At 30.3% G+C, this 17,925-nt stretch overlaps 2 protein-coding genes and 1 long non-coding RNA gene across 4 annotated transcripts in view; 1 reads left to right on the top strand and 2 right to left on the bottom strand.

Annotated features, from left to right (window-relative positions):
• The window catches only part of Poxn (Pox neuro), a 44,016-nt gene that overhangs the window by 2,520 nt on the left and 23,571 nt on the right, over positions 1–17,925 (top strand). The gene's annotated exons all lie outside the window — the stretch shown is intronic.
• Positions 280–1,815, bottom strand: Vajk4. The gene is made up of 2 exons (XM_035077724.1): positions 1,764–1,815; positions 280–1,555 (listed from the first exon to the last, which is right to left on the bottom strand). Exons 1-2 carry the CDS (start codon positions 1,773–1,775, stop codon positions 464–466), a joined length of 1,104 nt encoding a protein of 367 aa, XP_034933615.1. The 5' UTR covers positions 1,776–1,815; the 3' UTR covers positions 280–463.
• On the bottom strand, positions 5,716–6,865 carry LOC118063650 (uncharacterized). The gene is made up of 3 exons (XR_004689937.1): positions 6,405–6,865; positions 6,242–6,325; positions 5,716–6,130 (listed from the first exon to the last, which is right to left on the bottom strand). It is a non-coding gene; the product is annotated as an uncharacterized lncRNA (long non-coding RNA).

Here is a 17,925-nt window from a genome sequence, read left to right on the forward strand (position 1 = left end):
ACATTCACTTTTCCCTTCAATTTAAACTGTCAAATTAATCGGCATTATTTTTCATTTATTTATATATCTTTTAATAACTTGTTATTAATTATCATGTTTATTATATTGATTAATATGCTAGGTCAGGTCAATGATAAATGAATCAGTAGCCAATCTAAAAAGACAGGATTTATTTAAAAATAAATCATGAATTATTATTATTCTTTTCTTTACGTTACATTATTTTGTGTAAAATATTAATATAAAATAGAAAAATATAAATCATTTGAATTATTTGGAATTATAATCAGTAAAAAATAGATAGAGATATTGGTGAAAGAGTCTAGGGGAGGGAAAGAACAATTTAGCCTAAGTAGAAGTATTATCACACATAAAGGAAAAAAAAAATATTTGAAAGAATTAACAAGAAATGGAAAAAAAAAAGGAATAAACAATTTACAATACCTAACCACCCAACAATTGTCTAATGATGACCAAAGTCATGTCCTCCATATCCACCATCACCATGGCCAAATCCAGTAGAGGGTTCAAAGCCACCATGACTTTCATGATGATGATGATGTTCATGATGAACGTGGACAGGAACAGGTACAGGGACTTTGACAGGTACTGGAACTTCCTTTTCAACAGGAACAGGTACTTCTTTTTCGACTAAATAAGGTCGATCAACAGGGACTTTGACTGGATAAGGCACAGGTTTCTCCACTGGCACAGGAACGGGTTTGTGAACGGTGTAGGGTTGAGGAACGGGTACTTTAACTGGTACAGGATATGGTTTTTCAACTGGAACAGGATATGGTTTTTCAACGGGTACTTTAACCTCATAAGGGACAGGTTTATCAACAGGAACTGGATAAGGTTTTTCAACAGTTACTGGATATGGTTTAGGTACATGAACTGGATAAGGTCGATCAACAGGAACTTTAACTTCATATGGAACATGTTTTTCAACTGGATATGGTGCTGGCACTGGTATTTTAACCTTTACTGGATAAGGCACGTGCTTTTCAACAGTGTAAGGTTGTGGTACTGGTACTTTAACTGGTACAGGAACGTGCTTCTCTACGGTGTAGGGTTGTGGAACGTAAACTTTGACTTCATATGGTTTATCAACAGGTACTTTAACCTCATATGGAATTTTCTTTTCAACGGTGTAAGGTTGAGGCACTGGTACTGGAACCTTCACAAACACCTTCACTGGATAAGGTACATGTTTCTCAACGGTGTAGGGTTGTGGTACTCCAACTTTAACCTCATAAGGTACTGGTTTTTCCACCAAGTATGGAACATGTTTTGTCACCTCATAAGGTACTGGTACCTTCTTCTCTATCGTCACTGTCTTGACATGCTCTTCATGTCCATGACCATATCCACCACCGTAGCTACCAAGATCTCCATAACTACCATGAAGTCCACGTTTTTCGGTCTTCTTCTCGGTACTTGATGAATCAGTGTCTGATGCTGATGATACTTTATCAGTTGATTCTTTCACTGACTCTCCACAAGACACCCAGGATGACTGGGAGACAGTCAGCAACAGCAACGTTAACACGATCTGAAATTGTTTCATCAACTATTAGCTATTTTACTCTAGACTTTTGGAATGTTTTCTGATGAATTGTAACACTTTAGCTCAAGAGAACCATTCGTATCAAATATAAAACTTTCTATTATGATTTTCTCCAACTAGAAATATCAAGTTGATGCTTGTTGATGCAGAAAATAATGAATGATAAACTACAGTTGAATGATTACTAACTCACCTTCATTTTCATCCTGCGGGCTTACGTGTGTTTTAGCGTGGCGTTTAACCACTGACTGAAACGCTTCGTTTTCTACGCCCAGCTTTATATACCGCACGGTATAATAGCTTGGCACTTTCCCTATACTTCATCGTTAATGTTATATATAGTTATACTTGCAAATACTTCTCTATGTATTTGCTAAAAAAAATAACTTCATGGGTACATAGCTAAGAGAGTGTAATAAACCTTCTTACTATATACGCCAGCAGTTCCGCAATAATTCTAATGAGGATCTGTTTTATCAAATATAAATCAAGTATATAGAGTTGTTCTAATTCATGTAAACATCAGGAATCAATTAATTTAAAAAAAAAAAAAAAAGGAATAAATTAAACGGACTGATGGTAAATTTATTTAATTATTTATAGATGAATATTTTTTTTTCTTAGTTTATCTTACTAACGGAATTTTTGTTTAAAAATTCATTACTTTAGTTAGGAATAATTTCAATTACCTTCTAATTGCTTGCATTTAGAAGATTATTTAATTATTAAAAATTATTTATTTAGTAATAAATAAAAAAAAAGTTGCTGAAATATTTAATTGGGTTTTTTTTTTTAATTAGGAGTTTTATTATTTTATAATAATAAATATTTAATAATTATTGCAAAATATATAATGACAATTTTAAGTAGATATTATTTATGATAAAAATAAAAGTTTAAAAAATAGGAAATCGTAACAAAATGATGTAAGATTTATTATTTTCTATTATCTATATGTCTTGGTAGACAAAATACTCGATTTCACTTCGAAATATTTTTTTATTGTATAATTTTGCTACAATGACATGTAATAAAATTGACTGTCATGCTTAATAAAATGTATTTCTGGCGAAAGTAGAAGTCAAAATTGAAAGATAAAAAGTAATATTTTAATCTTGAAAAACCAGTTTAAAATGTGGACGTTTGTTAATAGTCTAGTGTAAAATGATGATGTACAAAAAATAGATTATTTCCGAAATATTCCCGGAAATGGTACGAGTCTATCTTGAAAATCATGGCCTGTTGTAATAGCATGGTTGGAGTGTAGACATCAAATGTGTATACTAGTACTTGAGTTGTTGGTAAACTGCTTGGATGGTCTTAAAGTGAGAGCGTGTTCACTTTTACAATAGTCTTGTCATATAAGCACTACACATTACTCACTATTCGCGATATTAATTATCTCTATTTCCTTCCCAATCGCAGCTTTTTTTATGTAATTTCATGAGTTCATTAAAATATTATATTGTAGAGAATTCATTTGGTCTATAACTTTAGATAGCATTTCGCAAGAATTAAAATGCTTTTTGTTCGGTAAAAAAAAATTTTATTGGAATTTTTTGCTAATAAGTTTGCAAAATTGATTCTTAGCATCAAAATAACAGTAATATAAAGTTACCCAAGTGTAAAAATTTTTTTTACTGATATTAAAGAGTGCTATTTGGTGGAGATCATCTCCAACTTCAGTTAGACTCTTCAATAATTGATAAACAGCCATTACTGGTTGCATTCAATGGCTCTATTTGCTGGAGATCATCTCCAATTAGACCTGGACTACTTAATTATTGATATAAAATCCATTTATCAAGTTGGAAAAATTTTTTTGCCCTAATAGAAACCAGGACAGTTTTGGTCCAACACTGGACTTGGTCTGGTGTTGATCCAAAAATTGTACCAGTCTTGGTTTCTACTAGACTAATGATAAAATTTGATGCTGATGATGATAAAGAATGAATCAATAATGTCCTAGCTTTGGTTTAAATGAAACAATAAATTAATGATAAAAGAACTTGTAGTTATAAAGAGGTTTAAATAATTTTTAGACGAATAACTAGCAAGAAAAAAGATTTCACAATAATTTTCAAAATCAATGCACATCCTCACTGTAATTCAATGTACATGCATTGATCAACCATATGACAATCATAATCCACTTATATACAACGCGTGTAATATTATTAATATCTGCGTGTTTAATTCCATTGCATGTATGCCGTCCTTTTCCTCAGTAGATCTAGATAACCGGCACTTTTGAGTGATTAATCGTACTCGCTATATCCCAGGCGTCATATCTTCACGGACGCACGTAATATTCAGCCTCAATATTCGCTACAAAAATTAGAATTAAAATTAATAAACAAAAAAAAAGGAAATTTAAAAATGATGAAGAATAAATTAAAAAACGTCATTTCTCATGTACCTGTAATTTAGTTATTCTTCAATGTTCCTTTACTTGAAAATATTCTTTTAAAAAAAATTATTAATCTGATGGAATATTACTCTAGGGTGGATCCACTTAATTCTGCTCTATAAGACATCTCGATTAGACATGTCAGTCCTTTCGCATCTTCTTAATTGAAAATGAACAAATTAAACTGCGTGCTTGGCAATCATAATTGGAAACTTTTACATTGCGTGTTCGCATTATGAGTATCAAAATTGGCCAGCCGTTTCAAAGGTTTTCTACTAAGTAACACCACCTGATTTATTATTTTTTATCACAATAATAATAATAATAATAATAATAATAATAATAATAATAATAATAATAATAATAATAATAATAATAATAATAATAATAATTATAATTATAATCATTTTATTTATTACTACTCAACTAATTGTAGTTCATTTGAACGAAATTTTTTAAAAATTACCTCTATTATATGTGTCCCTAATTCTTGGGAATATTTGGTTCAAATCATTTCTAGATATTATGAATTAGTAATTATTAACAAAAATATTTCAAAAATCTGCAATTAATTATTTTTAAAAACAAAATGGACATTTTTTCATGTCGTTTTATGCAAGTGCATTAATTATTGCAATGAAAGATTTTTTATAAATAATAAAAATAGTATTATTCAAACAATAATTAATGATTAACAAAATTTATTGATAAATATAATAATTATTTAACTTTTTAAAATTATTATTTACTTATTTTAAATTATTTATTTTAAAGTAACTATTTTTTATAATTTAAATAAATTTTTATTCTTATTAAGGTGATTTACAATTGATTGTTATTTAAAATTAAGTAATTGTTCGAGGTTTTTGTTCTATCGGTAACTGAGTAGAGGATCCTCCAATGAATCACTTCCTGTTATTTATTTATTTATTTAAATATAAATTTCATCCTTTAAGGAATTTTATTAAAAATAAATAATATTTAATTTAAAAAAAAAAAGTATTTTGAAAAAAAATAATGAGAAAGTTGGAATCACCCACCAGTGTTTTACAATTAAATATTAAATAAAAGTAATTAATATTAATTTTTGGCTACGCAAAAAACTTTATAAAGAAAAGAGAAAGAAAATAGCCATCTAATATTAGATAAATTAATTTAAAAAATTTTATAAACATTATTTTACCTAATTAATTAATTTTTAATCACTAATCTTTCTAAAATATATTTTAAAATTTAATATAAAATATAATAAATAATAAATAATATTTAATAATAATGAAAATGAGAAAAAAATTGATATATTTTAGAAGAAATTATAATGATTATTTATGTAATCAAAAAATTTCTTCATGACTGTAATATTATTAATTGATATTTAGACGAAAGATATAATTAACAATAATTACGGAACCATTCCATTAGATATTTATGATATTATTTATTATTTGATATATATGTATAGAAGGTGGAATTATATTTAGCTGGAAAGCTACTGCATCAACATAAATACAGTGAAACGTTGGACGACCATCTCATTAACTATGTGAAAGTAAATTTATTAAAGTCAATGATTATTTTGAAGATTGCGTTTTGCACTTTAAATAATACATAATATTATAATTAATTAATTATCATTTTTTTATATATATTCCATTTTTCAATTTTAAATTCTTAAATTGTGCAATGATTTTATTTTTCTTTTGTTTGCATAAATTAATTTTTTCTCCGTATTTTCTTTAATGACTTATTTATCTTAGAATTATTTTCAAAACAACTCTAATAAGCTAAAAGAATAATGCTAGACTAATCTTCATCAGTCTTAAAATAGAAAAAAAAAAATCCTAATTTCTCATTATCTCAATTGATATAAAAAATGATAAAACATTTGTCAGCAAAAAAAAAAGACATAAAATATCTCATTCAAATTCACAAAGTCATAATTAACTCCACTATAATTAAGATTAAAGGTCATAATCCCTTTTAAAGGCTCGTTTCTTTATCTTTGATGAAAGCTTTCCACACTCGTGGAAAACTTGTGCACCTGCTTGAGCACATAGTTTGGTTTAGTTTCAGTAGTCAACAAGAGGAAATACTTTGATTACTGAGAAGAAGTTGTTCACTTTTAGTTGATGTCGAAGTGATCTTTGCACCTGCAAGTAAGGTTCTTGTAGTAAATAGTTTCAGCTTTATTGTTTGGAATAAAAGAAAGAAAAGAAAAAAAAAAAACAAGACTTAAGTGTATATAGAAACCGACTACCTACCTCTAATCCTTCATCTTTTAAACCTTCAAGGCACGTGCCTCCTTGAGCGTTTTTCTTGGTCGATTTTATACGCACTGATAGCCCCTAGAGTAAAAAAAGAAAAAAAAGCAAGAATTTAAGATAAATAATTGTTTATTTATTAATAAAACATGATTAAAAATACCTGAGAAAGTTGAACAAGTGATGATGCTTCTTTAGGTCCAAGTTAATCAAAATTTGGAATCAATACTCCAACTGATGTTTACCTAACCTAAATTGATTTTTAATGTCGAGCAAATCGTGCGGTCTTTTCCCTTATTATTATTGTTTTTATTACATACAAAAACTGATTGAATATAACCGCAGATGAGATAGAAATAGAAGGGGAAGATAAGTAAAAATGATGTATCGATAGGTCGAGTCTTTACCACAGCAAAGTACATATTTGTTAAAGATAATAATTATCGAGCTCGCGTTCATGTAATTTGAAGTGAACGTATAATACATGTATGGTATGGTATATATACTTTATACTGACAAGGTGTCGCGATTATGTTTAACTCAGCTGAGCTCAATGGTCTTGCCAACGATCGGGTATCCGATCCGATAGCCAATTACCCAATAACACGATCAGGTCCGTCCGGCTTTAGAAGAGATGTTGGTGAGACAGCAAGACACATTGGCATCTTGACACATTTTTCAATTAATCAATTATGATACTTGTATACTTGTTCATTAATTCGTTTATTTAATTATCCACCATTTTAATTCATTATCATTTCTTTTTTCTTGTTGCTACAGAAAAAAAAAAAAATGGTAATTATTTAATTATGAGTAATTATCATCATTCAGACTTTTTTCTTTCATTTCTTTCATTGATCTCCAAAGTATTTATTATTTGCTGAAGTATTTACTCTTTAAGAACAATCGAAAGTAATCAAATTAAAATAACAATGCGTAATTGTTATAAGTTTTTTTTTTTAGCATAAAAATTATCAAATTAATTATCGTTAACTGGAAATGGTGATAATTGTCAACTATTATGCCAATATTTACTATTTACTTTCATCAAGCATCATTATAGTTTAAACGTAAACGATGGCAATAAATTCCATGACATTATAAATCAATGAAACCACATAAACTCAGTCTATCATGAATAATACATGAAATTGCACTGAATCACGATGAAATAACTTTTCGATCAACATGATGGAGTTTCCCAGGAGCTTCTGAAACCTCTAGGCTATCAAGTATAATCCCCAAGATCTATCAGCTCAATAATCTCTGTCCAACTATTACTTGGAATTGGGACTTCATTATGACCTGGTCTACTTGAATTTTTATTTCCTCAAAATGCTGGAGTAAATTTGAGTTTGCCTGCAAGGGGACAGAGTGGACGATTAAATTTCACCTGCTTCATGTATCTAAACGCATCAAATCACGAATAAGGATTACCTAAAGCTTGTAACATCAAAAAATTGGTGATCCAATCGAACGATGATGTGATATTTAACATTACTTTGTGTCTCCCGATCATTATTTAGCATCATCACTACCACCACCACCATCACCATCAGGAATCAGAATTGATCATAGGCTTACAGCCTATTTGGCAGATGCGACAGCTAATTGAACGTCTTCCAAGCAATGTCTTGAACGTCGTGTGCCAGCCACGCGCCTGAATCTGTCCCAAATCGTACCTTGAGGATCTTCCTATCATCGTGACGTATATTCAAAAAGTGTGCATCAAGATGCATCATAAATTCTTCGTTTCTCTATAAATATAAGCACCAAAGGAGCGACTTAGACGTTCCAATGTTATTAAGGATGAGATAATTATAGAGTTGGATGAGTTTGATGTAAAAAAGAAATGAAGGATCATTTTTGTGATGAATATCTTTTGTACTTCTTCATATATTAAATATAGAGAATGGAGTAGATATCGCGTGGTTGAAATTAAGCACGAGTGAGTTTTTTTTTTTTTTTTTAAAGATTCCTGATAGATTCATCACGCAAACTTGAATATTAACACTGGATAACATTTTTTAGATTCATTTCCACTGATTTTTAATTATTATCAAACTCACAGAATTATTCTTCTTTGTTCAAGAAAATAAATCCAATAATAGAGATAATGAGGTTAGAAAAAAAAGATCTGACAAAATAGCTTTTAAAGAATTACTAATATTTTCTAGTTTTTCAAGTGGTGTCCAAAATAGTGGACATATGTGACCACTTGTTATTTTTTTTTTTGGTCTTCAAGTTCAACCCAAACATTTATAACCTTCAAAAAAAAATGGCACCTCAAAAAGGAAATAATTGGCGTATATCAGCGTACGCCAAAGATATAATTAGTGACCTTTTTGATACAAAATCAAATTTTTTACAATAAAATAAGCATTGGACACAACCTTTCGTGAAAGAATCGCAAGGTCTTTCTTCTTATACAACATAATACTATATTTTAGATAGTGTGGTGCAGAAAGATAATTTTGTTCCGGTATGTCCTTCGAACTAAAACAGTTTTCCGTAATGAACTAATGATTGTTCGTGAGTTTAGATGATTTTGTTGAAGAGTGATTTCTCAAAAATCCCTCATATTTAAAAGGTTAAACGCATAACGTGTAGCGCGCCCCCACATTTAGATTAACATACACAAGTATCATCGAAACTAGTATTTATTTCTACAAAATATCCTTCATCTACTATATAACTATTATTTAACTGAATCGCGAGGACGATTCTTAATGCTTACTGAGTAGATGGGACAACTATAAACACGCAAAATATCTATTCTAGTCCTAAAATACTCAATGTCCTGTATTATAACCTAAAATGGTTAAATACGTCGCGTGGTCTAAATCGTCATAATAGTTTCCAATGAATCCCTCAATCATATTCGCCTACTACTTTGGTCAATTTTAAAAATAGACTCAATGTATAGATTAAACGAAATTTAAGACAATAAACTCTTCTATTCACTCTAAATTCTTCGTCTATTCGATTTTTTAAAACCATTTATTTAATGGCTCGTGTCATTTTCGGACCTTTTTTCAACGATTTTTTGTGCGATCATTCAGATTGAGGTGAAGAGAAATTTTTTTAGTCTAATTGGAATTATTAAGAAATTATTAGAATGATGAGTAATCGGGTCAGGCTAATTTTTTTTCTTTATTATAATTATTTATCATTCTTTTCGGTTATTTATTTTTTTTGTTTCTTAACAAAATACATTCAATTAAAAGGTTAGGATTTTTTTTATTATTAATATCAATAATATTAATTAAATTAAATTATTATTAATATCAATATTGTTAATTAAAATTTGTTTTGAATCAGAAATTAAAAGTAAAGTACCCAAATTTAAATCTTATTATTAAATAAATATTTTAATGCCATAATTATGATTTAGATGTAGTGTTGAAAAGAACTTTTGAGGTAAAAGCAATGAAACTCAGGTAGATTCGATCCTGGAACCTTCGTGACCGAAGAATTGGATGGGTCACCACTATGCTAACCTAGAAAATTTGAGATACTATTTTTAAATCATCTATTTTTATGACTGCGGCTATTTATTTTTATCATATTCTTTACAAGAATGATCAGTTTTTCTCATATCTGATTTTTTTTTTTAACGAAAATGATGTACTTTTCTTCAGATCTGAAGAACTTTAATCTGTTTACATCTGAATTAATATATTATATCTGATCAGTTCTAAGAAAATCTAAATATTTGAATCTAAAAACATGTGATCAGATCTGGATTGACTCATAATACTGATCTGACCAGATCTAAGTTAATTTTCTCCAGGTAGCAGAAGTAGATTGGTGTCACAGCAATCCTCATGCTTACTCTAATTATCTGGAAAGCTATTATAACTATCTAGATAGCTGTTACAACTATCTTAACCATGTCAACAAGTGGATTATTATCATAACCAACTATCAAATACAATTAGTTACCTTAAAACAAACAACCAGCAGAGAACACCATAACCTGATGAAGCCGTGTATTTTACTATTTAGGATTTAATGAAAAATCCACTTCAATAATCAGAAACAAACAACTCAGCCGAAATATTCCAACATCATCTCCAATAATCACACACCTTGGCCACGTTCCTCTAAAAGCAAACGAAAAAAGAATCTCCACCAAATGGTCATTGAATGTGGCTTGGTAAACAAAAAGGATTGAAAATTTACCAGTTATTTTACCTAACCCATGGTTAATTACAATTTAATGGGTGAAAATCAGACACTAGAAGGAAGCATTTAAGATGATTGAAGGCCTTGATGTGTTCAGATCCATGCTACACATCCTTGAGTAATCTCCAACTAACGATCTCTGTATTACTCACATATTACCTCAGCTCATCTAATTGTATACACTAGCACCTCTTCATACTTAAGAGCAAACGAGATAGCAAGATAAAAAATAACTCTATCGAGATTCACCCCCCCAGGGTTAGGTGTAAAAGGAAAAAAATCATCTAGATGCATACCCTATAGCAGATGTGCTACACCTTGAAGTGTTGGAATATATAATCATGCAGAGTATTTTCTACAATTTAGTGGCTTTGCTAATTCTCGCGCAACCAGTCTCATATTCCATAACGAAGGTGAGAACTGCACGCGAGAAAATATTATCATTTAAACACGAAACTGGAATTTCAAATACAAAGTTCTTGATCTTATCCTCATATTTACTCTCTTCTATTCTAATCGTTTTCTATCAGTTTAATTGAAGAAAAACAAAGATAATTAAGCTATTCATGCATCACCTTTTTTTTTCATTTTATACCTGTTACTATTTCAATATTTATCATTCTGTAATTTTTTTTTTTTAATATCAATATTATTGTGTTATTAATTGCCACTTGTAGCCATTTATTATCTTAAGTGAAAATTGATGGTGCTGAATGTACATGTTAACATGGAATATAATTTATTTTTAAATGCTGAAAGAGGTGTTTGAAGAAGTTGGTATGCTTCTGAGAAGTAATAATAAAAATAGAGAAGCATTAATTACTCTGGATATTGTTACAAAGTTTTCAAATTTATCTTCTCACCTTGAACAAAAGTAAGTAAAAAGAAAAAATGATGCAAGAATCTTCAAACAATTACAGCTTTAAGAGTTATTATATTTAAAGTGAAAGCAATAAGAAGCTTTTTGAATATCCAACAGCCATACTATTTTTTTATTTCCTATTGGATAATCTTGGACAGATAATTTAGCCAAAAAATGGAGATTTTGGTATTATTTCTTTCTTTGTGGCGTGGAAAGAATTGGGTAAACGATTGCGTGGATTTGAAGTTATTATGAAGAGTAAAAATATATATGGAGTGTTGGGTCTGTACAACAGCACCTCTAGCAACAAAAGATGATTATTTACAATATGAGAATAATGTGAGTTTGAAAATATTTTTTTAAAATTTAATAATTATTGTTGAAGTATAATTTTAATTTTCTGTAACATATACAAAATGATTTGGACCAAGTCAAAAATTGGTTCAGCAACAAAGTATGAAATACAGAAGTTTAAAAGACCACCCAAAACACGCACCAGTGGTTATATCATGTCGGTTAAATCCTTTGAGGGTGACACGCGCCAAGGGAATCTTCCCTTTCACGCAACCATCGAGGGTTACTTTATGTATATACCGGCTTCCTTTTCAAGTGCATTTATATTTATTACTTGAACACGATGATACCCAACAGGCAATTGACTTATCACCCAAATACATCTTCGTCATCTCCATTTCCTTTCATTATACACTTTTTCACTTACAATTCCTGCACCACCTTCAATTACTCTCTAAAGCAACTTGACTCATTTAAAGTCAATTTTTTTTTACCATTTTAAGTTCATTTTTTTGACTGCTGAAAACGAAATGAAAAAATTATTGGTATTATTCTTGATAATTTATGAGAGATCAGTGAACAATTGGGTATTTATTACTGAGTCATTATTACTAATTTCATAATTTACTACTAATTCTTTTAAGATAGTCGACATTTTTACTTGTGTTCACCAACATCTCCAACTCCATCATCATCATCATTATCATTAAGCTATTATCAGTCACCTTAACATTTCTTTTCAATCATTAATTAAAACACCTTTGCTTTTAACAAAGTAATCATTCTTTAGTTTGAGTTCCTTTTGCTCTAAAACTAATTAAACAATATTTATTTTAATTCAAGCTTCAAAATGATCTTTAGTTGATTAAGGTAGTATGGTTGAAATATAAAAATAAACTCAGAACAGAAAGTTTATTGTTATATTAAAGATGAATATTTAAATTAATTATTTGGCATGTTTGAAAATGCTTTAACGATTTTTATAATAAAAAATCAATGATTAATTATGATATTCATAGTTTTTTAAGTTTTGATATCATTAGAAAATTTCTACGGCTGTAATTAGTACATTTCACACCTAGGGAGGAAAAGTAGACTAGTGAAAAATCACGTGTGAAATTACAACCCTAAGACGAGGGTAGTAAAGACATAATTTGATCTAGTCTAATTGTCCTTTTTAAGCTTGAATATGATTTTTCGTCATACTTGCATGGAAAGTTAACTTTTCCATAGGAGAGGGGTTGAATTTTCCACACAGGTATGACAAAATAGTACATTATTAACCAAGGGAGAAAAGTATGATATTCTGACCTCGGTATAAAATTGGGCAAATACTCAGGTAAGAATGTCTTACTTTGCTCCCATGGCCGACATACTATTTTGAGGTCAGAAAAGTGACATTTTCTCTCCCGTGGAGAAAAATAACACCCGTTTGGGCATGGGGGGTAGAAATATGTCGCTTTGGGGCCTGAAAACGGGGAGCAAACTTTAAATTTAACTCAATTTGTTTCAGTGAAGTCAAATTAGTGTTAAATATATTTTTTTTTGTGTTATTAACCATTATAAAATTGATTTAATTATTGTAATTAATTAAAGTAACATTCAGATAATCTTTTGGTCGCTATTTAAGATTTAGAAAAAAATAGATGATCTGTTGATGACCTACGCTACCTTAAAAATAATGATCAGTTGGAAAAAATGGTGTTGGATGAATAAAATAAATAAATCAATGTATCTATTTACTTGATGGTATGATAAAACATTAGCTCATCAAAAAGAAACAACATGAAATCGTTTATAAAACTAGTAAGAGGGTTGGTACATGTCAAATTTTCAACAATTGAATGAGTTTAATCCAAAAGTGTATCGTGTGTCAAGTGACACGCGATCAAGAGACCATTGGATTACGCGAGGATTACGAGTCGTGCTGCTGTTGCCAACAGATAACACAGTGTAAATTTCGTTCACATGCCTTATAGAGAGATGAGAGTCCCTCAAATAATTGAATCCAAACTATCAACAGTTTAGATGAGAGATAATTGGATGACACTTTTCATGGGGAATGACTTTTAGATGGTTGATGTGAAAATGTCAAAATAGATATTGTTATGATATATGTGATATTTACTAGCAATAAATATCTTCTTACATTGTGTCGGTATGTCAGAGGAAGAGTCTTCAAGCAAGTCTCAACAATTTTAATTCCTCAATCGTCTGCTGTCATCCTTCTTTTACTCCTCCATCCAGTCGAACTGTTTCGCCGCGCAAATAATTGGGCAAAACTGCTTCAGGCGAATAATTACTTGGGATGATTGAAGGCCAACGGACAACTTGGGATCTAAGAGTGAAGTAAGAAATAAAACCGTATACCGAATCCAAGAAATTAACTAATGGAAAAAATTTTAGCTTCATGATATGATCATGGACCAGTGGTGGATAGTTGAATGGATGTGGAGACATGATGATGATGATGATGACCATTTGGTACCATGGAAACTTCAATCTTGGGTTTAAATGTATTGTTAATCATTCATGTTGATATTAATTATCTTTCAAATGACAATGAAAGTCTAGGAGTGTTTCAAATCATCAAGTGTATCCAACGATTGCACAGCATTCTAGGATTATTGATGGAAAAGCTTTATCATCACATAGAAAAGCTTTGTTATTACTTTAAAAAAATTGCCAGATAGTCATAGAGGTTGGTGATAGAAGTGAAAATTTAAAACTATAAAATACCAATGGTTTGTTTGAATTAATTGGAGGATCAAAGATACTCCAAGTAATAATTCCATTCATTATAATATAGTCTAGTTATTATTAATTAAAATATTGACTGGACTATTTGGAATCATTTACTAGGCTTTACTTCAGAACAACTGTGTCCTGTATGATCAAGATGACATCAATGCTTCAGGAATCTGCTCGACTTATAAATATGGTCTGATTCCGTTGACCAACTCTTTGATAATCCCACAATATTTTGATGATTGAGAAAGAAATTCATTTCTTCTTTTCAATTTCAACTTTAATTTTAAAATAACTAGATGAATTTGGCAATAAAAATGTGTAGGAATTTTTAATTTATTAACTTCTAGAGAATTTCTTGGTGACAGAAAATCCGTTAAATTCCCAATCACTCTGTTTTGTCTCCAGGAATTCTGAAACTTAGAAAAAAAGAATTAATTGATACCCCAATCTGCAATAAATTTCAATCATGAACTCCCAAAGATTTATGAAGTTTAGTTGGCATCAGAGTAATCATTTGTCTTTTTAGAGCGTGGACGAAAAATTGTCAATTGAAAATAAACTTTATGGTCTGTCTGTCTGTCAGGAGCATGCGAATTTACGAGACATTTAGTCTCGTTTACAGGTCCAAAGTAGGTAATGGATCTGATTGTAATTATAATAATAAACCATCATGTCATTGATGATCAATAGAATGCAGTATTTGAATTTTATTTATCATCCTTTTAAAGTTATACTGTTGAGTGCGTAGACATTCATCGTTAAACACCTCACGTGCTTTTCTTTTAGTCGTGAATAATGTATAAAATCAATTAAAAGTTAAATTTTTTCCAATCCACCATACGATCATGGTTCTGGTTTTTTTTTTATGATATTAAATTATTCCGCTTGATATAAGTACCCACAATGACAGTTTTTGTTTGAAAAATGTATAGATTGAACATCGTTTATTGATTAGTTTGGACATTTATAAATTATTTACAATTTATTTGACTTCAAATTTATTAGAACTCTTGTCAATATTATCAAGTAATCATCATTCTGAAGCTAAAGGTGTTCTCTTCAATATAATCCACATTAATTCAATCCAGAATATTATCTAGCATGATAATTCAACAACAATTGATGTTAAAAAATAAAATACAATTGGAAAAAAAGAAGAAAGTTAAGTTTAAAAGTAAACCACAATGATGATAATTCCTGATGGAGTTGGAGATCTTTCCATATTTTTATTAGCAACAATAATAATTCATTCATCAGCAAAAAAAAAAGTAACATTAAAACATGTAATAATACACGGTGTACTTCAGACTCATAAGAAAAATGAATTAATCCTAAAAAAAATGAATACAAGAGAAGGATCGGTAGCCTCAGATGATTTTTTTTACGATAAAAGTATCAGAGAGAAAGGGAAGTAGCCTGAGGCTTTGATCTTCTTCTCTTCGTCTTGGGTAGTGAAGTACAATAATGAGAAGGAAAAGGATAAAGTTATATACAACAGAGCTACTGATGCTGTTGATGCTGCACGGCAACTAACAAGAGAGCATGGAAGTCCAATGCGACGGCCCAGGGGCACCAGACACTGGTAAATTGGTCCGACATATTTCCAACCAAGGTACCATTTGCAGTTCTGATGTAAAACCAGTCGTTGGAATCCGACACGCGGATACGAATTCTTACGAAACGCCTGTAAAACGCTAATGTCACGACCCAGTGAAAGATTTTTGGTCATTCGGCTTCCTTATGAGCTTCAGAAGACATTCAGGTATATCAATGTCTCTGCTTCTTTCAATCACTTTCAAATCCAAATTGATCAATGGCTACAAATGCTCCGAGGGATACTCGCCAATTAGGATTTAACAGGATCTTTTATTTCTCTAAAGTTGATTATTTATTTGGAAATGTAGGAATGAATTTTTTTTTTTTACCCAGAAATGATAGAAATTGAACTCTGGAAAGTAATGTTGAAATATCTCTTGAAACTGATGAACTTTATTAAAAATGGATCTTCTAAAATTTATTTTGAACTTTAAAAATGTATCAATGCTATACAAATAGTGTTATAAAAATTTATAATGACATTGATGACCAGAATAAGATTCTCTAGATCCAGTCTAAGACATCAACATCTTCAATGAAGTTGATGATTCCCAAAATGGAATTAAATCATAGATGGCAATTGGAGCATCAAAAGTTTCAAGTTGAAACTGGACTTTAAAAATAGTCTCAGGTAAATACATGTTGAGGATAATTTAATTTAAACCTTCTTGATACCAGAGCATGACTGGCTAACTTGAGACTAAGGATCCAAAAGCAGTGGAGTCCATAGCACAATATTTTATGGGATCTTATCTAAGTCTTTGCTAAGAGCACTGGATAAATGATCATGACGTACTTCACGTCTTATTTTTCTAAATAAATAAATAAAACTGGAAAATTTTTCCAGCACTTAAAACATAAGTGTAAAAAGAAGGACATGGAATATTTTTTAATTCATCATATGGTGTTTTTTATCAAGGGGAGTAGCTGATAGGTAAAAGTAAAAAAAATTCCTGACAAAAAAGGAGAGCAAAGACCTAGTGCCATGATGTGTTGTTTGATGAACGAGCTCAGGGATCTTCTGTATCACCACAAGAAGTCACTGACTGTGACATTAGTGCATCTGCTCGTATGTTCTTCGATATCTTGAATGACTACAAGTCATAAATTTAATGATCTAAACATTCGCTCCAGTGAAATACATTTGAACGAGGGCCAAGGTATGCTTGGCCTTGTTAGAAATACCTTAAAAATCACCAAAGGTAAAGATCCCTTGAGTCGTGATGACGAGTGATTAAATGTTAAAAATGTCGCGTGCACAGTTGAATCTGCTGAAAGAATTCGACTAAAATCGATGCTATCTCCCACACCGAAGTGGAGGGTCTTTTGAACAAAAAACCTGTGTGAATGCCAGTGTCCTTTATTCTATAGGTGATGTTCTTACTGATGTAAGAGAAATGACAATCGTAAGTGAGTAAAATGCAATTACTAACAATTAACTTGGCTCTTTAAATGACTGCCTGCAAGGTATAAAGAGATAAGTGTTTTTATTACTTACACTTTTTCAGCCCTCCTTTCAAACCTCAGCTAAGACACTGACGAGTGTCCAATATGTCCGACCATCTGCCCTAAAGAATTCGTTGAAATTCAACTTCAATTGCTTCATTCGTACCTGTTGTCAACTCATTGAAACATTTGGGAAATATTTTAGGGTATTTTTTCTTCATCAACAATGGACTTTAATTACTTCATTTATCCTGATGATCATCTAATTTAATAATGTAGGAATGAGCTAGAATTTAGCTATCAAAATGACCATGAAAAAATATTTCTAAAGATAATTTTAAAAGTGAAGATAATTTTTTTTTTCTCTACTTGATAGAGTATTCAATCCACATCTCTTTAACAACCTGGTTGATGTCTTTGTTATTCCAACTCCATTTATTTCTTGTCCAGAGTTCAACTCTGGTGTGAAGGGCAGGACAAGTACTAGGCTCATTTATATGTATTCGTCTTACACTCTTTTAGTACCCACTTTCAAGAGTATGACTTT

This window comes from Chelonus insularis, unplaced genomic scaffold, assembly GCF_013357705.1.
Source record: "Chelonus insularis isolate UGA/USDA-ARS -01 unplaced genomic scaffold, ASM1335770v1 contig_146_pilon, whole genome shotgun sequence".
Lineage (NCBI taxonomy): Eukaryota > Metazoa > Arthropoda > Insecta > Hymenoptera > Braconidae > Chelonus > Chelonus insularis.